Source organism: Orcinus orca, chromosome 1 (assembly GCF_937001465.1).
Source record: "Orcinus orca chromosome 1, mOrcOrc1.1, whole genome shotgun sequence".
Lineage (NCBI taxonomy): Eukaryota > Metazoa > Chordata > Mammalia > Artiodactyla > Delphinidae > Orcinus > Orcinus orca.
In genome coordinates, this window is record NC_064559.1 from 31,557,408 (window position 1) to 31,579,416 (window position 22,009).

General features: G+C 61.1%; 1 protein-coding gene across 1 annotated transcript; it reads right to left on the reverse strand.

The window, feature by feature from the left end:
- Positions 1–1,756: 1,756 nt before the first annotated feature.
- On the reverse strand, positions 1,757–21,662 carry CSRP1 (cysteine and glycine rich protein 1). The gene is made up of 6 exons (XM_004285399.4): positions 21,413–21,662; positions 11,451–11,563; positions 6,065–6,233; positions 5,136–5,265; positions 3,224–3,317; positions 1,757–2,780 (listed from the first exon to the last, which is right to left on the reverse strand). The coding sequence occupies exons 2-6, from the start codon at positions 11,560–11,562 to the stop codon at positions 2,704–2,706; spliced, it is 582 nt and encodes a 193-aa protein (XP_004285447.1). The 5' UTR covers position 11,563; positions 21,413–21,662; the 3' UTR covers positions 1,757–2,703.
- Between the last annotated feature and the right edge of the window lie 347 nt (positions 21,663–22,009).

Genomic DNA, 22,009 nt, shown 5'->3' on the forward strand with positions numbered 1-22,009 from the left:
GTGGAAGGGCCAGCCTGGCTCCTCCCAGGAAATGGAAACGCAAGAGGAGAGAAGAGCCTGGAGGCTGGCCTCACACGGAGCACACAGGAAGCAGACCTTAAAGATCTGGACATTCCCAGCCTACCCTACTGCAGAAACAGAGCACTCAGGGTGCGGCTGAGTGACCTACGATAAGGTTAGGACAAGTCAGACCCTCCAGGAAGCCGAATGCTGTTCCCCAGGACAATGGGGGGATGGCCCAGGAGGCGACTCAGAGACCAGAGCCGCCACTCCCATCACAAGAGTGTGAGGGCAAGGGGCTTCCCTGGTGGCGCAGTGGTTAAGAATCTGCCTGCCAACGCAGGGCACACGAGTTCGAGCCCTGGTCCGGGAAGATCCCACATGCCGCGGAGCAACTAAGCCCGTGCACCACAGCTACACAGCCTGCGTTCTAGAGCCCGCGAGCCACAACTACTGAGCCCACATGCCACAACTACCGAAGCCCGCGTGCCTAGAGCCCGTGCTCCACAACAAGAGAAGCCACCGCAATGAGAAGCCCGTGCCCCGCAACTAAGAGCAGCCCCCGCTCGCCACAACTAGAGAAAGCCCGCGCGCAGCAACGAAGACCCAACGCAGCCAAAAATAAATAAGTAAATAAATTTAAAATAAATAAATAAAAGAACTAATAACGTTTTAAAAAAAAAGACTTCCATTTTTAAAAACAAGTGCGAGGCCCACCCCCACCCCAGGGTTCCGGTGAGGGGGTCACCAGGAGCCGCCCCCCCACGGTGGGGCTAGAGGGCCGAGGACTGGTCTCGAGGTTTGTGGTCTAGTGGAACTTGCCCCATTCGGTTTGGGAATTACTTGGTTCTGCCACTCCTTTCTTCTTTCCTATTTCTCCCTATTGGAACGGGCATCTCTATCCTCTGTGTGTCCCACCTTTGTACCTTGGAAGCACAGAACACACATCATTCACAGATTCACAGCTGAAGAGGAATTTGCCTCAGGACGCCTCAGACCCGGGGTTTCTCCCACGTCCAGTGTACGCGACACCGCGTGAGACTTGAAGTCTCTGGAAGGAGAGTTAAGACTTTGGGGCTATTGGGTCAGAGTGAGTGAATTTTGCACTATTGACTGAAAGCTGTCCTCCCCACCCCTCATAGTCATGTGTTAAAACCTGATCCCCAGGTGATGGTATTTGGAGGTGGGTCCTCTGGGAGGTGATCAGGTCAGGAGGGTGGAGCCCCCATGAGTGGGATTAGCGACTCCTGGAAACTCTCTCCAGCTCCTCCCGCCACGGGGTGGGGGGGAGGGGGACACAGTGAGAAGACGGCCGTCTGTGAGCCAGGCAGCGGGCCCTGCCCGACGACAGCGAGCTTGGACCTGATCTTGGACTCCCAGCCCTCACCTCACTGCCTGCCTCCTGGGCAGAAGTCAGCTTTCTGGGTTTGACATGCACATTCCTCTGGCTGAGTTTCCCTCTCACTCTGTGACTTTCCAAGCTGGGAAAAGTTCTCAGCACAGTTTGGGGGCCTTGCTGAGCCCCTCAAATTCCAAGCCCACACGGTTCCCACCCCCAGATGTGGCAGCAGGATTGGGCTGGTCGGGTCACTCCGGGACAGCGGGTTCAGTTACAACGGACGCCAGGTAGGAAGCAGCCCCAGCACAGCAGGAAGCGGCCACTTTCTTCCCACCAGACCTCCTGCTAACTTGCGGTGGCTCCCATCAAGTCCCAGCCCAGCCCCACGGGGGTCCAGAGCAGGACAGGGCGCCAGAGTTCTGTTCTGACAGCTTTATTGACTGGTGCGGAATGAGCTTGAGTGGAGCCCGCGCTGCAGCCCGCGGTCCAGAGGGCAGCCCCGCTCCGCCCCAGGAGGGCCTGGCCCCTCCCCGCCCTCCTGCTGCTTTGGACCTGGGGGCTCGGAAGGGGTGGGTGGCGTGCCCAGAGAGGGGTCGCTGGAGAAGGCTGGGGGCAGGAGAAGGGTGTCCAGGTGAAGACAGGCCGCGTGTACCTCCCTCCACGTCTGAGGGTCAGGCAGGCGTGCTAAGGACAGAGCCGCAGCCTCAGGACCCAGGGCTGGGGTTTGGGCCTCTGACAGTGCAGCGATGCTGGAGTGTTTCATTAGGGTCCCCGTCCCACAGGGAGCACGAGCCTGGGGAGGCCAGACCACATCCTGACTCTGGGGCCCTTAGGCCTGGCTTGCTCTCCGCCCGAGTGGGGAGACACCTGCCCCCAGTCTCAAAGGCACCAGGCCGAGCAGGGCAGGCGGCCCCTGTGGTGTGTGCCTGCCTGTGTGTCCCCCAGGAACTCCCAAGCTGGGACTCCCCAGGCCGGCTCTGAGGGACTCCAGGGAGCCCCTCTCCCCGACAAGAAGCACAGCCTTTCCCACCCCACCCAGTCCCGCTCCCCGCCCGCTGGGCTCCGCTGATGACGGACATGCAGCTACGAGGCTGAGGACAGGGGTCTGCGGGGTGGGGCAGGGCTGGGAGAGACCCAGAACCCCAAGGCCTCCTGCTAGTGATGGGCGGCAGGTCCCAGGCGGAGGGAGCACCTTGGAGGGGTGCGGCCTCCGGCAGACGCCCGAAGCAAAGGGAGCCAGACACCCCAGTTCAAGTCCTTAGTGACGCGTGCAGGGCTGAAGGGAGGACGAATCGTGGAGGTCGTGAGGCTGCCAGGAAGGGGTGGTGATGAGAAGCACAGGCGTGGGCACGCGACGGGCAGGCTCATTCAGAGTGGACCAGAGCCCCGGCTCCCTGCCCAAAGCCGAAGCCCTTGGGCCCGAAGTTTTTGGCATAGCATCCTGCAGAGAGAGCAGAGGGGTGAGAACGCCCCCGGCCACACCTCCCGGCCCTCCCACAACCGCAGCGCCTGGCCGGGCCCCTGGAGCAGCGAAGCCCACCAGCGCTGCGCCCTCCCCGTCAACTCCAACAGCGAGGAGGTCCCCGGCTCCACGGTGTGGCCATTCCCCTGTGTCTGAAATCCCGGGAGAAGCGTCATCTGCTGTCAGAGCTCTGGGCCAGGAGCCTGGAGCCCAGGCTCTGCCCCAGCCTGCCCCGGTCTGCCCGTGACTCTGGCCAAGTCACTTCCTCCCCCAGGCTCCCCCTCAGCGCTAACGGGAAAGCGTCGCACTAGACGCTCTGGAACGGACTCCGAGGCCCGGAAGGGGCCGACATCTAGCAAGGCCTTCGGCCCTCTGCCCCTCAGACCCCCAGGAAGGGAAGACGTGGGGGAGGGACCACCCACCTTTGCAGTAAATCTCGCCATCCTTGTCGGCCAGGGTGGTGGACTCGAGGCCTTTGCCGCACTTAGCGCACCGGAAGCAGGACTTATGCCAGGACTGGGGAGGGAAGGAAGCAGTTAGTACTGATCCCAGCCGTTCCCCTAGACGTGATGAAAGCACTCGTGAAGGCCGACCAGCCCGCTGCTGGAGGGACCCTAACCCCACCTCCTGGAGAAAGTGCTGGGTGGGCAGGGGCAGCAGGCCAGGGGTGGGACCACCACCAAGGCAGCCGCTCCCCAGCTCCCACCATCAGGGCCGGCCCAGCCTCATCCGGACCATCCTGCCAGGGACCACTGGAGCGGGCGAGGGCTCTGGACCTGCCCTGGCATCACCTCCAGGTGCACGGCCTCCTCACTCCTCACGGGGAGACCGCTGCCGCCCTCGCAGCCAGATGTGAGGACCAGACAGACGCAGCCTGGCCACAGGGCAGGCTTTCATGATCCGCCAGGCCTCTGGATCCTAGAACAGGTGCCTGGTTTGCCCAAAGGCCGTCACCGCGGCAGGAGGGGTGGCGCAGCGGGGCAGGGGCCTGGCACAGAGGAGGCGCCCGGCACCACTGGAAGGAGAAAGGGTCCACGAGCTACGCTGAACCCGCAGGGAAAGGCCAAGGAACCTCGTTCCCCGGGGGCCACAGAAGCCCCTCGCGCTGCTACGAGGAGCTCAGAGGCAGCACAGCCAACAGCCTCCCCAGGGAAGGTGGCCTGGGGCTGCACCCCTGGCGGGGGCCTGCCAAGCCCGGATCAGCTGTCAGCTCCGGCAGCACAGCCAAGCGGGCTGACAGCTCTGCAGAACCGGGAAAGCCAGAGGCCAGCAGCAGACGGGACAAAACAAGGCCTTTTAAGGGCAAAGAGACTCCCTCGAACGGCTGCCCGTGCCTGGGGTGGAGATGAGAAAGGAAACTGCCTGCCCTCGGGCTTCCTGACAGCCAGACCCGCGCATGTTGCCTCCTGCCTCCAGACCCTGGCGCCCCCAGCCCCCCAGCAGGCACCAGTGCTGGGTCTAGACTTGTCCTACGTGTGAGTTCCCTGTCCACCCCGCCCCCCCCGGCTCCTCCTCAAGGTTGAAAAGCCTCGGAGGCCAAGACGCAGGTCCAGAGAGGCCGCAGACAGGCTCCAGGCCCCGTGGCCGCACAGCTGGCCGTGTGAGCCTGGCCGAGCCTCGTGTGAAGGTCCAGAAACCCGCTCCGGGCACCCATCCTGAATATGTCCCTTCTGCGGTCCCCGACTGCTGGTCCCAGGCTGCAAATCCTGACCCCTGCCCACAGCCTCTCTGAGGAGGGGACCCCACTGTGCTTTGGTGACCTGGGCGGCTACTATCGGAATACTGAGGGGGAAGGGCAGGCGAGGCAGTTAGAAAAGATCACACATCCTCTGACACAGGATGTACGTGGATTTTCAAGTGGTTCTTAACATGTCTGGGTCACAAATCTTCTTGAAAATCTGACGCACGCTGTGGATCGCCTTCCCAGGGAGAGACAGGATCCCACAAACGTTTGCATGTTCTTTTCAGGGCTTGTGTCCACGCACCCTGAGAGGTCTGCGGCCCCTGATTCTAGAGATACCCATAGATTGGCAGCTCCCGAGGAAGTGCCCGTAGGCGCTTAAAAATCATTTCCACCAGGGGTGAGGCTGTTACGCTCGAGCGGGGAGGGATTCAGCCCCCTGGAGACCAGAAGCCACAGGGGACAAGCAACACGGGGACAAAGGTTTCCCCTTCACGGTGGGCTTTGAAACGAAGGGAGGGAGATGCAGCCCACGGCTCGGGCTGGCTGAGCAAAGCTAGGGTCGCACTCGCAGAGCTCCGGAAGCCGTGCTTCAGGAAGGGGCTTGGCCGGCCCGCGTCCCCACACCCATCCTGGCCCAGCAGCCTCCTTACCTTCCCAGCACCAATCACCTTCTCGGCGGCGTAGACAGCCTGGCTGCACCGCGGGCAGCGCTCAGAGCCGCCGATCTTCTGGGCGAACTTGGCCGCATTGGGGTTGGTGGTGGGCCTGTGGCTGGGGCCCCTGCGTGGGGAAGGACGTGCGGTGACATGACATACAGGCAGCAGTACAGGCGGGGGTCTGGCACCGTGTGGGTACCACCCCGCCTCCACCTGGCCCAGCCTGTTACAAGGCCGCGGCTGCCAGGTCCTGTGGGGTCACCTCCCACTTTACAGATGGACACACCAAGGGCGGGCACAGTGTTACTCTCACCGGCACGTCAGACTTTGCTCAGCCCCCCAGCTGAAACACTGGAGTCACACCTCGTTTGCTAGGAATTGCCCTCCTCTGTCCCCGACTCCTTCGGCCTGCCGATTATAAGAGTCTTTCCAGGAGAAATCTGTTGACCAATCATCCCCACTGGGGCAGTGACCTTGGCCGAAATGTGGGCACTCATCCATCACTTCCGTCCATCCCCCCCACCCCCAGGGCCAAGGAGCTGGCAGGCTGGCCGCCAGCACCTCCACTCACAGCAGGTCAGTGGTCAGTGGGTGCTGGGGACCTAGTGACACCCCGTGATTCCGGGGAAGGGAACTGACGCCCCCGTGAGCAGGGGTGCAAGCTGGTCTGGCTCGGACACTCACTGCCTGTAGGGGCCCCCAGCAAGTCACCGAGACTGGCTGGGTTTCCTCATCTGTGGAAAGAAGAGACGGGACCCAGGAATTCCTAGGGCCCCTCCCAGCTCTGACGCCCATGAAAATATGGGCTGCGGCTCCGCCGTACAGGGAAGAGCCTGGCCTGTTTCATTCCCTGCTGGACCCCCGCTCCTCTGACTGGCCTGACACACAGTAGGTGCTTCTCCACCTGGGAGGGGCGTACTCACTCCTCGTGCTTGATGCCGAGCGACTCCCCCTTGTCCGTGCTCAGCGTGCCCGCGCCCTGCCCGTAGCCGTAGCCCTTGGGCCCGTACTTCTTGCCATAGCAGGATTTGCAGTAAATCTCCTCGCCGTGCACGGCCACAGTGGTGCTGTCCAGATTCTTCTTGCAGACCACTGCAGAGGAAAGAGGGTACGGGGAGTCAGTTCGCTGCAAGCACCCCGAGAGCCGAAGCTCTCTGGGACTCTGCACACGTAATATCCCGATCTTTCAGAAGCCTGGTGACAGGGGTCAGGATGGCCAGGGAGCTGGGAGGAGAGAGGAGGGGGTCTAAGGATGCTGGCCGAGCCGCCCCCCACCAGGAACCGCATGGGCCTTCCTTGGTCCTCTGCACACTCAGAAGTCCCCGGGTTCAGTAGCCAAGAGCCTAGACTGACCCCAAGCCCCAGGAAGCCTGCTGGACCTTCACTCTGCTCTTGACAGAGCGATCACGTGTCCTGACAGAAGAGGAAAAAAAGAAAGGAAGGAAGGCAGGGCTTTCCTGCCTCCAGCGACGGGATCCAGAAGGGACACCCCTACAGGCTTGGGGGCAGGGCTGCCGGGGCAGTGATGCTCCCCGAGGGGAAGGGTCGTATTTATTAAGCACCCTGCATGGCGGGCTTTGAAATGAGATGCAGGATGTGCTCAACGCGACAGCAAGATCTGCAATTTCTAATCTCCGAATCACTTTGCCACGGGAGGGACTGAGGTCAGATGCTGGGAAGAACTTCCTGACTCCAAGGTTAAGAGACTGGAATGGGATAAACTGGAAAGCCTGCGGGCCGCCTGTGTCTTCCTGTGGCTCTCAGAGCAGGGCTGTGTCCAGCGACCCAGAGTAAAACAGTTCGGAGCCCAGGGTCATGTAGAGTCAGCTGCCTAGAGCCCAATCTCTCTCCCTGCCCCTTCCCAGCCCTCGTGTCCACTGGTAGATGCGGATGACAGCCTCCCCACAAAAGGTGGCTGTGAGAATTAAATGAGCCCTCACCCGGGGAGTACTTAGCACAGTACCCTGTGCACAGTAGGTCATCATAAACGTCCGCTGCTCCTATAGTGTGATACAGAGTTAGTGCCGTGGGAACACAAGGCGGGGGGCCAGGCCTCCAAATATCATCGGCTTCCAGCCCCCAAGTCCTTCTCTCAAGAGACCCGACTTCCCCTGCTTCTTTAGGTCTCGGCCTATGATTCTAATTGGGTCCCACGAAGGTCCTCAGACTTGGGATTCAGTCTGTCCACCTGGACCACATCCTCAAACACGTGTTTCTGAAGATGGATTCCCGGGAAGCCCTGGAGGAGCCGGCCTCTCCTCCCTGCAGAGGCGCTCCGCTCAGCTCTGGCCAGCTTGCCATCCCCTCGCCTTCAGATCCCCCCGCCCCGCCCCGCTGTGTGGTTTATGGGATCTTACTTCCCTGACCAGGCACTGAACCTGAGCCCTTGGCAGTAAAGGCACCAAGTCCTAACCACTGGACCGCCGGGGAATTCCCAGCCATCCCCTTGCCTTTAAAGGCCGGCTCTCTGCCCCCAGGGCTCAGGTTTGAGATTTCGGACTAAATAAGGACCCTCTGGTCCTGCCCGAGATCGGGCCACCCAAATATGGATCTTCCCACCGCCTCCCTAGGGCTTGGCTCCCGGGAACAGCAGGGGGTGGGGCTCCAACATTCCTTCTCGGGTGGGAAGTTGGCCTGGAATTGCTTCCCGTAAGACCCGAGCGGACCTGGAAATTCCAAGACCAGAGGGGAGGCAGCAAGTGAGACAGAAGGGCAGGAGGAACGGAGGTCTCCTCAGAGCGACCTTGCCAGCAGGAGACCCAGGGGCTCAGCCCAGAGGAGACTCCAGGGTCTACGACTGAGCCCTCCAGACGGCCCCCTACCTGAGCCCCAGCCTCTATAGGGGGACACCCCGACCTCGCTGCCGCTTCCGCTCTGCCTCGTTGTCCCAGAGGCCCTGGCCTCTGGCCTCCACCCCAGTCCAGTCTGGGCACCTGCAGACTCCTCCAGAAACTCCACTAAGGGGAATTTTGAAGGAAGGCCTAAATCAATTTCTACCAAACCATGTTAAGCAAAAACCAAACAGAAAAACTTAATTACGGGTTGGTTGTGTGCATTTGCTGGGAAAATGTACTCCAGATGCCACAGGGTAGAGGCAGCCCCAGGCGAGAGGCCAGGGCCCCCTCACCCCACCCCAAGACAGTAATTCTCTGTTTCTGGAAGGAAAACCAAGGCCCACAGAAAAGTTCCAGCTCATAGAACCAGCCGAAGCAGGGCCCGGCCGGAGCCCAGCCTGACCTTCAGGCCTGATTCTTCCCTGCCAGCCCAGAAGCCCTTTCGGGTGGGCCGGGCGAGGGACCACAGCCTGCGGGTGAGCGATGCTGGTGCTGGGGGCGTGCAGGGCTCTGAGAGCGCCCCGGTGCTCCGGGGAGCAGCCCAGTTCCAGCAGCTGCCACCTCGGGGAGAGGCCAGACCTGCTCTGCTTTCCCACAGGGCTGACGTGCCCCAGGTGGGAGCCGTTGCAGCTCGGAGAAGCAGCAGCCTCGGGGCGGGTCCCTGCAGAGCCGAGCCCTCTTGCCTGCGGATGCCTGCGGATGGGGACTGGCGGCCCCTCCTCAGACCACCAGGCTGTACCCTGTGCGCCGAGCCCAGGGAGGAGGCTGCTCTCCCCAACCGTCTAGGGCAGCGTCCTGCGTAGCCCAGGCCCCAGGAAAGGGATCGTGGATGCCAACCTGAGTAGGAACCAGAGGCAAGCACCAGGACGGTCAGAGGACCTTCTCTCGGGGACTCACCCAGGCCTGGCCAGCAAGGGGATGAGGTCCCTGATGCCACCCAGGCCCACACCCTGCTGGCCTTTCTCTGCCTCTGGAGTGAAGGTCCCCTGATTCTGAGCGTGATTCTGCATTCTTGATTCCAGCTGGACACTTAGGCCCACGGCACTGAAAAAGAAGTGACCCTCGTCCCACTCGTAAACACACCTGCGCGCCCCGTGCTGCTCTAGGCCCCGAGAATCAGCAGGTTGTGAAGATGCTCAGACTGGGGACATCCTCTAGCTCCAGTGCCCAGGAACTCGGCCGCAGCCGGAGACCCCAGAGACACGGGAGGCTGCCCTGTAGCTGCTAGAGTAGTCCTGCAGCAGACCTCCCCGCCCCGCTCCCCAGCCTGACCTCCCACAACTGTTTCTGGTCCTCTGCACCCCACCCCTGCCCCAGGCCTGCCCGTTCCTTCCTGTACCACCCCCCGCGCCCCGCATTCCTGGCTTCCCTGGACCGCCCGGCCAGCGGCCACTCCTCCACAGGCAGGCCTGCAGGCCTCCCTGCCCGGCTGGCCCGTTTCAGTCCGTGATTAAAGCAACATTTGAGGGCAGAGAGGGGCCCTTGGGGCCGGCAGTCTGGACCCTCTCCCTGGCCAGGGCCAAAGCCTCTTATTCCCTCTGAAAAAACTAAGCAGCTCGCAAAGTCCTGAGTGCAGGGAATCGCTGATTACACGACGCCACCGGTGGCAGCCTCCTCCGGGCTGGACGCCAAAGGCCCCACCCAAGCTTGTTGGCCACCGGCGGCCCTCGATCAGTCTCTGCGGCCGGAGGGTGTGGCTGTGTTGGGCGGGGCTTCTGGCTGCTCCGCCCACAGCAGGTGGGATCTGATGCTCATCCAGGGACCAGGCGGCCCTTGGCCTGTCTGGACCCTGCTCTGGACCACGAGCTCCTGGAAGCAAGGCGGCCAAGTTCTCCCGACTCTGCTCGTGTGAAGGCAGGGGCACGGGCCCGATTCCCAGACCTCCCAGACAGGCTGAGATGTCAGCCGCTGTTGAGGGGTCCTTGAGCCACACCAGGGCCGTGTGTGTGTGTGTGTGTGTGTGTGTGTGTGTGTGTGTGTGTGTGTGTGTGTGTGTGTGTGTGTGTGTGTGTGTGTGTGTGTGTGTGTGTGTGTTGGGGAGCTGCTATCATTTACTGAACACTCACAACTGCTCCAACTGCTTTGTTTGTTTTCCGAACCCCTTCCCTGTTCATTCTCATACCCCCATCCCCCCCCCCGCCGCCATGAGGTAGGTGTTGTTATCCCCCCTGTAACCTGCCCATCACCACGCAGAGAACAAAAACAGAACGCACATCCAAACCCTGACCAACTGGTTCTGAAACCTAGAGCTTAACCCCACAACTCCCTGCCTCCCCCTCTGCCTGGGCTCAAGGAAAACGCAGGTCACCTCTTCTAACCCAGAACCTCGGCTCTGTCGCAATGAACCCCGTCACTCAGGAAAATGGGGAGGCTCCCTCCATCCGCCACTTCCTGGGCCGGGAGCTCTGAAAGGCTGCCCGGCCCAGGCCATGGCCAGTGCAGCACCACGGCCTCTGCATGCCCTGCGTCCCCCGGACCACCCGACAGCTCCCGGATGGATGGCGGCCACTGCCTGGCTTCCTGTTCATCCAGGCTGTGATTGCAGCAGCGGGTCTGGGTCCGGCTGTCAGGACGATGTCCAAATTCCTCCAGCTCACCTTCCTCTTACCCCAGACTGTCAGGTGGGGATGGGAGGTGCAGGGAAAGGCCTCGGGGCTGCAGGGGTGGGGGTGCAGGGTGAGAGCCCAGCTCCAGGCGGGGATGGGAAGTGCGGGGAAAGGCCTCGGGCTGCAGGGGTGGGGGAAGCCCAGCTCCTCCCTAGACGCAGCGTCCCCTGAGGCTGCTGCCTCTGCTGCCTTGACAAAATGTTTTTTAAATTGAAATACAGTTGATGTACAGGATTATATAAGTTTCAAGCGTACACCATAGTGATTCACCACTTTTAAAGTTATTCGCTTATAGCTGTTATAAAATACTGGCTCTATTCCCTGTGCTGTATAATACATCCTTGTGGCTTATTTTTTTTATACATCGTAGTTTGGACCTCATAATCCCCTTCCCCTCTCTTGCCCTCCCCCTCCCCACTAGTTTGTCCTCTGCATCTGTGATTCCTGTTGCCATTTAACAAGGGGTAATCTGGGTCCAAAGCCTGATGAAACTTTGGGCTAAAAGTGTCTTCCTCTTAAATGCCAGGATTGTGGCAGGGAGAGAAAGAAGACAGAGCGAGCGGGAAGTTTCCCCCACCGAGTCTTCCCTGCTCGGCACTCAGCCCCTGAGCCTCCGCCACCCTCAGCCCCTGCGCCTCCGCCACCCTCAGCCCCTGCGCCTCCGCCACCCCTCCGGCTCAGGCCAGCTCACGCCCTCCCCTTAGAAAACAGCTTCTGAGGAACAAAGAGGCCCTGAAGTGCTTCCCCGCCCAGCTGCGTGCCAGCCAAATGTCGAGCTGTTTACCTCCCGTGGGGCCAGTTCCCGGGGTGTTGACTGCCCCATCCGGTCCCCATGGCAACAGCAGGGCCTCGGAGGGGTGCGTACTCACTGCACAGGAAGCAGGATTTGTGGAAGCTGCTGCCTTCGCACTGAACCTCTTCAGCGAAGTACACCGTCTTCTGGCACACCCCACACTTCTTACCTCCTCCCCAGTTCGGCATTCTGAAAGTGGACGCGGAAACGGGAATTAATTCCCCCGGGGAGATGGAGACACAGATGGCCCACAACAGAAAGGCCAGGGACAGAGGTCGAGGGGGGAGCTGGGGGGGCAGAACGGCAACCTGGGGGCTTCCCACCCCAGAGCCCACAGGTAATCGCTGAGCAACCGGTGTGTTTTCAGCCCCGTGCCCGGCATTCTAAAGGATACACAACAAGCACAAGATACAGGCCATAACGGCAGTAACAACGAACCATCTGCTACGTGCGTCCGCAGGGATGAATCTCACAAAGATGAATTTGGAGCAAAAGAAGCAGATAAGCTAGAACTCATAAAACACAAATTATCTGTGTCAGGCCTGCAAGCAGGCAAAATTCTATCGTCAAGGGAGGGACCCATGGGTGGGAGAGTTATAAAGAAAAGCAAGGCAATGAGTATCACAAACCACTGTCTTAGATTTGTTACCTCAAAGAGAGAAAACGGGGGCCACCAAGGGGTCTGCTAAGGCACCAGCCACGTGTGGTTATCACACAGAGGCTCCCTTTGTAATTATTCTTTGAACCACACATATGCAGGTTTTATGCACTCTTTTGTATATAAGATACAACTCACAAATAAAACCATTCTTTTTTAAACCAGGAGGTAGGCACATAGGGCCCAGTTACGAGTCCATTAGAATGGGGGAGGTGGGGGCCTTTTGCAAAATCAGATTTTCCAGCGCCAACTCTGACCCGATGAATCATGACCTCTGAGGATGAGGTACAAAAACGTGAATTTTTTTTTTTTTTTTTTTTTTTTGCGGTACGCGGGCCCCTCACTGTTGTGGCCTCTCCCACTGCGGAGCACAGGCTCCGGACGCGCAGGCCCAGCGGCCATGGCTCACGGGCCCAGCCGCTCCACGGCATGTGGGATCTTCCCGGACCGGGGCACGAACCCGTGTCCCCTGCATCGGCAGGCGGACTCTTAACCACTGTGCCACCAGGGAAGCCCCAAGAACGTGAATTTTTAACAAGCACCCAGGTGAGTCCGAAGGAGGCGGCCTGGGACAACATTGCGATGCTCTAGGTATTGGTTCTGAGCTGGGGTCCTGATGCCAGATGGGTTTGGTCCAGTCCTGACCCTGCCACTCACTGGCTGTGTGTACCTTGAACAAGGTAGCTGGTCTTTCTAAACCTTGATTTCCACATCTGTAAAACGGGGATAAAAGCAAAAGCTACCTCACAGATCATTTCCGGGGATGCAGTGAGACACGGCGCGTCAAAGGCGCGGCTCAGTGCCTGGCACGTGCTGAGTGTGCGGTGACGATTATTAGTGCAGGAATCCAAGGCACAGGGGAGGCGACCCTGCAGGTCAGAGCCCGAGCGGCACAGACACAGACACAGACGCCCGCAGAGCCCGAGATCAGGGAAGGCCCATCTCAACCACTCTCAACAGATGCCTGGTTGCCGGGGGACGGCGACCCTTCCAGTTCTTTGGACAGAAGCGCAGGGGGCTGGGGTGGGGGGCTCTATGGGGGGCGCTGGCGACTGCGGGTACAAGATGGGTGATGGGGACAAAACTTGCCATCCCGAAACGTCTGTCCTGCAGATTATTTCAAGCCGAAAACAATCAAGGCCCAAGAGACTCAGGAAGAAACTGACCTTCCCCCAGTTGCCTAAAAGAATTTCGATAGAGGGCCTGTTCCCCAAACAGAGCTATCGCCAGAGATCTCTGCAAAGAACACGGGCCGGGTGTGCTGGGAGGGTCGGCAGGCCCTGGAGACCAGAGTCCGCTCTGTCCCATCGTGTCTGCTGGCTCAGCAAACACTTGCTCACCGAGCATTTGCTTTTCCATCTCCAGGTAAATCGCCTTCCACGACCCCCAACTTCCTCTTTTGTCTTTAGCGGAAGATGGTATTTAAGGGGAGGGTTTCAGCCACTTTGGGGTGTTACTCAGGTTTCCTGGGTCTCTCCCATGTAGACATGTTCTTGAACTTTGATTTTCTCCTGTTCATCTGTCTCGTGTCAATTTAATTTTTTTCCAGTCAGAAGAAGCTCGAAGGGTGGAGGAAAATTTCTTCCCCCCACCCGCCCCACCGGACAGTGGACACAGGCCTCCGCTCAAGAAGAAGGTCCAGTCGAGGTTCACTACCAAGTCCCCTGCACACACGTGTTTGTACAGGTGTGTGCACCTGGCACACAGGTGTTCATACAGGTGTTCAATCAATCGGCTCCCCTAATACTGAGAGCCACAGCTGGTCCATGCCCTCCATCCAGCTCTGCAGAGCCCGAGGCCCTCACAATGCTCCGTGGGTACGTGAGGGACGAGAGCAGGCTCCACGTGGGGAAGGGGTGTTGGTGATGCCAGCTTCCGAGGACCCAGGCTGGAATATTTTCGGAACCGTGGGAATCTCCAGCAAGGCTTTGCCGGAGTGGACCAGTCAGTCCACTTCACTGCCTCTGCTCTGTCCTCCCGTGTCCTGAAAGCTGGGGTTCCTCTGGCCCCACCCTGGTCCCTCTCTCCCCCCAAGTCTCCTTTGGTCCCACTGCACCTGAGGTCACCCCTGCCAAGAACTTCCATTCATCGCTGACCTTGACCTCTGCCCCGAGCCCCGGCTCGTACACCCGGTTCCACGGGAGAACCTCCACCTGGATGGTCCATGAGCACCTCGATTTCAACACGAGCCACCTGAACTCATTACCTTTCCTCTCTAACTTGTTCTTTTTCCTGACTTGTCCGTTTTTTGCTGCTGGAACCCCAGCCATTCTCTCCAGCACTGAGGAATCTTATCCCAAACTCTAGAACGGGGAGCAGTTCTCCTCTCCCGGCTGTACCTGCTCTGTGCCCCCTTCACCTGCTCACCCCAAACCCTGACACCCCTGCCTCTCCGGGCCTCTCCCCACTCACCTTCACTCAGCTGGCCCACGGCCCCCTGGGAGGGAGCACCACGCTCCAGTCCCCTTCTGCTCGGGAACCGCCCTGCTTTTCAGCCAGCGCGCATGGCCAAGCTGACCAGCCCGGGTTACCGGTTGGGGATGGGCCAGCTACGCATTTCAGGCCAAGGAGACAGAAGGGAGTTCTGGGGACTCCGGAGAAGAAAACATCTTGATCTTCAGAGAGAACGTCCTGGAAGCAAGCCCCCTTCCCGAGTGAGAAGGGGGAGCAATGGGCTCCGGGGCTGTGGTTCCAAGGGGGACCAGCCGTCCCAGGAGGAAGCTGACAGCAGGGAAGGGAGCCGCCCTGACATCACTGAGCCACAGAACAAGGCCAGACACCACGCTGACTAGTCTCTGGATTCTCCAGTTAAACAAACTAAGAAGCTCCCCTGCTGTTTAAGCCAGTTACCCTACACCTGAATGCATCCCCAGAGAGGACAATTCCGGCCACCCTGCTTCTGGAATCCCCTTCCTAGCCGCCCCCCGCCCCCCACCCCAGACCTTCTTGGCACAGAAGGGGACGCTCACTCCTCACCCAGAGAGCCTCCCCGAGTACCTTCCCAGCTCTGTCTTCTGCTATACCGCCCGCCCCTCACACATCCTCAGGGTTGGTGATTTAATTGCCCCAGCCTGGGGCAAGGCATGTGGAAGCCCTCTGGGCAGGGCGGAGGCCCACCGTCCTCACCCACATGGGTCTGGACTGGCCGTTGACCTGCACAGGGCCAGCCTTCCCCTCCGGGCTCTGCACCGTCCACAGCTCATCAGGCTTCCGCACATCCCACACCCCCAGAGGACAGGATCGCTGGAACTGCACGTGGCCCCCCTCTGCCTCCTCAAATAACCCACGAGGCCCGAGCTCCTGGAGCCCCAGGGCCAGCCCCATCCCCGGCCTCTGAGGCCCCGCCATTCCTCTGGCCCCTCTGCCCTGCTGAGCCAGAGCTGGGCGCTGCAAACCAGGAAGGACAGGCGGGTGGGAGAAGCAAGGTCGGTACTGCCCGCCTAACCGTCCCCCATGCCGCCCTCGCTGCAGAGCCCCGTTCTAATCAGGCAGGCACGGCTGCACCGAGCGACCCCAGGGAGATGCTCAGGGCAGAGCCCAGACCCCTGAGCCACCTGGCGACTCCAGTCCCTGCGGGGCGGCGCCGGGACGGCCACTGGGCAGGGAGCCCTGGGAGAGGTTCTGGTTCACGCGGAGCCATGCGGCTTCTCCGACAAGGTGACCAGACGCGACCCCCAAACCCCTGCCCGTGGCACCCGGCAGAGAGCCTGCCCTGAGTCTGCTGACCTACTGTGTGCCGGGCAGTCTGCAAACACCATCCACTTCTCCTGGTGACCTGGGGCTGGGGACACGCCCGTGACACACATGAAGACACAGGGCTGGGGAGGCCAGGCCAGCCCCCTGCGGTCACCAGGCTGTAGGAAGCAGAACTGGGACCCAGCCGGGTCCAGCCACCCAGTCACTGTGCTGGTACCATCGTATTCAGGGGGCTGCACTCGGGGGGCGTCCAGGACGCCCGGGCTCCATCCTCACCTTGCTTTCCACCCCCTGAACCCACAGGGGACGTCCTCCAGCCCCTAGGGAGGCTCCTCCCTAAGGGAGGAGGCTTCCCCGACCACGTGGTGGGGAGCTGTTCCCAGCAGTGTTTTGTTCCCGGCACAAAAGCCCTTCTCCCTCGTGGAGACCCACATATCCAACAGGCCGCCCTTGTTCTCCCTGGCTCCGGGTCAGGGGCCCACAGCCAGCAGGGCCCAGGGAACCAGGGGCAGGGCAGGATGGGCGAAATCTGCCTGGGGCGCCTCCCGACTGGGCCACTCCTCAGCCAGGCCACTTGGTGGGGGTCCCCTTCGGGAGCCCAGAGAAGGGACAGGGCCCGGCGCCTTGGACAGGTTCCCCTCCCCCCGCCCACGTGAGGACCCGTCCGAGTGGGGAGTCTCAGCTGGGGGAGCCCCGGCCGCCTCCTTCCCACCAGCCCCGTCTTCTCATCAGCCAGACTCCGCAGACAGGAGGCCCAACTGCCTTAAAAGGAAACTGTTTCTCAGACCTTCTGGAGCTCCTATAGGGATGCCCAGCTCCTTCTCAGCTGCCTGCTCAGTTCTGAGGACAGAGGCCCTGCAGCCGACGGGGAGGAGAGATGTTCTCTGGGTCAGAGTTCAGGCGGCTCAGTTCAGAGGTCAGGAGAAAGGGACCTGGATTCATCCCTTCCCAGCTGAACGATCAAGCGACTTTCCTGTCTGAGCTTTGACGTGGTTGTGTCTCTAAATCGGACCATCCACCGACCCCTTAAGTTGTTCTGAGGATCAGGAAAGAAATTATCAAGCGATGGCCCAGGGCCTGGTGTGCTGTAAGGGCACCCTCCTGGCGACCACCCGCAGGGTGGGCCCAGGCGAGGGCCGGATGTCCGCTCCCCTCCCCAGCCAGGCCGCATCTGGGAGCAGCAAGGCCTGAGAAGTAGCAACGCCAAACAGGGACCCGGAATCCCTGACTTAGGGACGAGTGCCCTGCCCTTCCTTGGGGTGTAGTCACCCCCGCACCCCAGATGCAAGCAGAGACTTGTCTTAACTCTTTTGTCTTCTGCTCTGGGGGACCAAGAAGCTTTGCTGTCCCTGTGATCACATCAGCCACTCTGGGTTTGCAGTGGGTTCCTCCAGAGAGCTCTGGTTCCTCCCACTTCACATGTCGACAATCTCGATAGACAACCAGCCTTCAATTTTCTGCTGAATGGCTGGAAGTACCCGGGAAGCTATTTGCCGGAAATGTCAGGATCCAGGGCCGGTCGGAAGCGAGAAGCCCAGGACTGAACTCTTCCGACGAGTGACAGGCTCGGCGTGCTGCCCCCTCCTTCTTGGGCAGCCGTCTCATCAGATCCTCTGTCTCAAGAGCAGAGACCCAAGACGGGGCTCGCAGGGCAGCAGAGGGAGAAGCGGACACAGGGCAAGACTCCCACGTTCACCCCACATCTTGTGAAAGTCGGCCTGAGGCGACGGCCCAGTGTGGTCAGGTTTCAGGTTTCAGAAGCCATCTCAGAGACGCTGCACCCCTAACCGCTGGCTCCCAGCGTCTGAGGGAAGGCCTCCTCTCCTCAGATCAGCGGTTTGACTCGACAATCCATGCCATGGCTTCATTTCCCCAGTGGAAAATCCCCACCTCTCCCGTTCCAAATCCGCTTGCCCCCCAGGGCCAAAGGGTGACCTCTGGGCACAGAGTTGAGGTCCCCACCCACGCAGTCAGGTGCCTGCCTACTTAGAATCACCTGGCTGTGTGGTACCCAGCCAGGTACACAGGGGAGCTGTCACCCTTTCCACCTCGCTGTTCAGCCCCTTCCTCCCCGCACCGACGTCAGGAGGGAGCCAAGGCAGGGGGCGGGGGCACCCCGCCGCTCAGGGTTCAGAGCCCAGGTCTTAGAGGTACCATCTGAGAGCCTGGCAAACAGTCCTGCCTTGAAAGGAACGGTCACTGCTGAGGTGACGAAGGGCCAACATGCAATACAAGCCGGGCCTGAGCTCCACGGGACTTCTTGGGGACCCTGCACGTGACTCAGCCTCTGGGAGAAGCCGGCCGGCACCGCTGCGCTGTGATCCCTCCAGACCCCACGGTTCCCAAAACTCGACAGTCACCTGGCTCCCTCTCTCCCTCCCTCTCCGAGTTCTGTCTTTTCAAGTCCAGGCCCCGAGGCCCTCGTGGGGCAGTGGGCTGGGCTGGTGCGTGCCCCCCAGCGCCTCGTATAACAGAGCGTTCCACCCCCCGGGTTCAGAAGTCCAAAGGTCAACCAAGGTAGAAATGGGGGTCTAGAATTCATTTTAAGTATTTCCAGACTGTCACAGGAAGTCCTATATCATAACAAGGTCTCACAGGCTGACCAACAGGTAAGTGTCTTTGCTTTTATCTGGAACGATGTCACCTTAGTAACAACTGGTTACCCATGCTGGAAAGGTCTGAACGATCTTCCTGGATTCATTTTTAAAAAGCAAAACCAAAACCCACGAGCCCTTAGACCTCATAAAACAGGCTGTTTGCAACTGACGTCTCGGGAAGCCCCTGCCCCCGCGGCTCCTGTATAGACAGCCGGGGGGCACTGCAGAGGAGGGTGTGCTTGCCGGGTTGGTGGGTGGGGTGGGGGCTGAGCCTGTGATCCACTGTCGCTGCAGGAATCAGACAGTGCCTCCCGGCCCCTGGGAAGAGGTGGAAATGCTAGCTGCCTCGGTGTTTACACTCCTTACCATACATGGGAATCACTCAGTGTTGACGTCAGACAAATTCCTGGGTAGCTGCGTAGTGCGGCCCCATCACCACCACAGAAATTCCTGCCCACAGGAAACCACAGCACAGCTGCTCCAGCAGGTACCCAGCACCTCCCCGACTCACCCCCAGCTCCACTGTGTGTGTGTGTGTGTGTGTGTGTGTGTGTGTGTGTGTGTCTTTTCCTCAAGCAGGCTCTTTCCCAGGCTTCCTTTCTTTCCTGCACACCCGGCACCAAAATTCAAACACGCATCAGACCTGGTGAAAACGTATCACCTGGGACCCAGGCCCCGATTTCCAGAAGGGCCCCCTCCTCCTCTCCATCCATGCGGCAAAGGGAAGACCTAGGGGTCGTACGTTCTAACGGGACTCCATCCTCGTTCACTCTGCGAAGCCACATCTTTCTTAAGTAGTTTATGAGCCACCATAAAGCTCTTTGTAACGCGAATGACTGGGCGTGGGTTTGCAAGGAGTCTGCCTGTGTCTGAATGGCAGCTGCAACCCCAAGCAAGTTACTCATCACCTCTGAGCCTCAGTTTCTTCGTCTGTAAAATGGGGAGCGTCCGCCCCACCTCACAGACTGTCCCAGAAAACACACACATGGCGGATACAGGCCAGTCCCTGGGGCCCAACAAGCACAGACATCTGCCTACTGTGCTCTCTGGGAAGGGCCAGCTCTGACGCTTGTCCAGTTCTTACTTGCCAGAACGCCCGCGTGGTGGCAACCGGTGACCTTTATTCTCACCAGCACCTCAAAATGTTTAATGCAGGATTCCTCTGTCCTCTTCAAGCCGACTTTTCACAATAAGCCAGCTTACAGAAATATCTAAATTCCAGCAGCCTCGCAGAAAAGCCTTCCCAGTTTGCCTTCCCCCCAGGAGACCCAGAGTAAATAGAGACCGTCCCTCTCCTCCCTGACCTGGGCCTCAAGCCCACGCACAGGGGCACCGGCGAGCACCGGAGCACCCGTTTGCAAGGTTCACACGTGTCCGGTAGGGCAGCTCCGCGAGCCGCCCACTCCTACCCGCTTCATTCACCAAATATTTACCGCTCGCCAACCAAGTGCCGACACTACGCCCCCGGCCAGGGAGGGCTCACCAGCTCACCAGCAGGCAAACGTTTGCCTTGAGAAAAGAAAACACCTGGGCTGGGAAGGCAAGTGCGGGACGGCCCAGAGGCAAAGGCCGCGGCCCTGCCGCGCTTCGCGTTCTGTTAGCAGTGCCGCCGCACAGGCGCCGCTCTTCAGTCTCGCCTCTGCGTCCCTCACCCCTCAGACCCTCCACAGAGGCAGTGCGGCCCCTCCCCCTCCCTGGCCCACAGCACACCCTCTGCAGGATAAACTTCCTTCCCCGCCTGCCTGTCCCCCGCCCGGATTTCCTCCCCGCGGGACGGGGCCATTCCCTGGGAGGCTGTGGGCAGTACAGGGCTGGATCCAGCCACAAGGACAGTCTCTCTGGAGAGAGCCCGAGCCCCCCACGAGCAGCAGGAGGCTGCAAGTGAGAAGCAGCAGGGGCACAGCACCCAGTGCCCAGATCCCACCCGGAGACACCCCAGCCTGCACGCTGAGCTGACAGAGGGGCGGCCAGCTCCTCCAGCCGCCTCAGCTTCTGGGGTGGGGGGGTGGGCAGGGGAAAGGCTGGGGCGAGGCCCAGGGACAAGGCAGTAGTTGGCCCCTCTGGGCTCCGGGCCTGTGTCGTGCCCTCTCCGTAGCGCCCCACAAAGAAGCTGAGCGTGAGAGGCGAAGCCCCCTGTCCACGGTCGTGTGAGCATTCAGGGTCAGTCAGGGCCAGGCTTTGCACGAGAGCCCGCTGGACCTCCCGGAGCCGCTGGGACGGGATCCCCAGGTGAAGCCCTCGCAGCTGGGAGGGGGCTGCCCACCCATCCGCGCCCAGGAGCACGGGTGGTGGCCAGAGCCCAGGCCTCCAGGGAAGGGCTGAGCCCACGCACCCTCCCGCCTACACCCAGGTCTCGATTAGAGCACGACAAATGGGACAGGCGTTCGCAGGACATTCTGCGGCCTGTGAGAGCAGATCCGACGCCTGCCTCGAGGGGGCTTGCTGGGTAACATATTGCAGCGCGCTTCAAGTGTGCTGGTGGCAGCCCCTTCCTGCTCCCCGGCCCTCAGGGACTGAGGCCACCAAACACTGTGGCTTCCTTCAGGCTGGGGTGATGGTGCCCACGCAGCGCCAAGACAAGGGGCGAGGGGGGGCGTGAACGTGGCGGGGGGTGACCGGGGACGGCTGCCACCTGGTCCTTTCCTAAGGGTGAAACTCACACCTGGGCTCGGGGCACAGCTGCCCCAGGCGGGCCCTGAACCTAGATGTTCCCCCACCCTGCCCTCGGCACGCTGTCCAGGGGGCAGGCGGGGGGTGGCACGGCCGCCCTCATCCCCAGCTGTACAATGAGCTCAGTGCGCGCGCAGAATCGCCGATTGTCCCGCCGCGGGACCTGCAGGTGGTGGGGAGACTGGCCGTCCCGGGTCAGGGGCACGTGGGGACCCTTTGTGTCCCGGGAGCCCGGGGTGGGGAGGAGTCCCGCGCCTCCTGGAAAGAAAACAAACCGCCGCCACTTCTCCCCGCTCCGCGGCCTGCGCCGGCCCCGGCCGCCCCTTTTCCTTGCGACCCTCCTCGCAGCTTCCCGGGCGGCGGCGGGGCCGGAAGGCCGGGGGCGCCCTGCGCGCGGCGGGGCCGGGGCGCACTCACCTGGCGGCGGCTGGGCGCGCGGCGGTTGGCGGACGGCGGGCGGGCGACCGGCACGGCAGCGCTCTGGAAGCGGGGCTGGGCGCGCCCGGCCCGCGCGGCGTTTTGTTCCGCTCGGGGAGGGCGTGTCCGGGCCACGCCAACCAGTGGGCTTTGCACACTGCACCACACCGGCGCCGATGTCACCGCACCGGCGCTGATGTCACGGCGCAGTCCCGCAGCGCGGCCCCCAGGCCCAAGGCGTCCCGGCTGCGCCCTGGGGACCCCCGGTGCGACCCGCCGCGGGGGAAGCAGCGGCTCACACGTGCCCGGAACTTCTCAGGGCTTCCCGGCAGCCTAATACGAGGGTGGAGACACACGTGATCCAAGAGATTAGACTCCTGATAAACTTCTGACACAAGACGAAGTGTGGGGGGACGGGAGGTGGTCTCGCGTTTGGTGTCCTGGTGGCAGGTGTCCCGGGGGCGCCGGGTAAGACGGGCCAAGCTCTGAGCCCGCCCCTTCCGTGTACTAGCTGGTCCCCGCCCCCAGGCCTCAGGTTCCGCATCTGTGAAGGGGGTATAATCCAGACGGAAGTGGGTTATTTTTGGTGGGGGGGAG

What these genes read in the sequence shown, in the direction of transcription:
- CSRP1 (XM_004285399.4), bottom strand. Translation starts at nt 11,562, where the DNA reads ATGCCGAACTGGGGAGGAGGTAAGAAGTGTGGGGTGTGCCAGAAGACG. An exon ending in CAAATCCTGCTTCCTGTGCA is followed by an intron (nt 6,234 to 11,450) that starts GTGAGTACGCAC and finishes TTTCCTCTGCAG; the next exon opens with TGGTCTGCAAGAAGAATCTG. An exon ending in AGGTGATTGGTGCTGGGAAG is followed by an intron (nt 3,318 to 5,135) that starts GTAAGGAGGCTG and finishes TTCCCTCCCCAG; the next exon opens with TCCTGGCATAAGTCCTGCTT.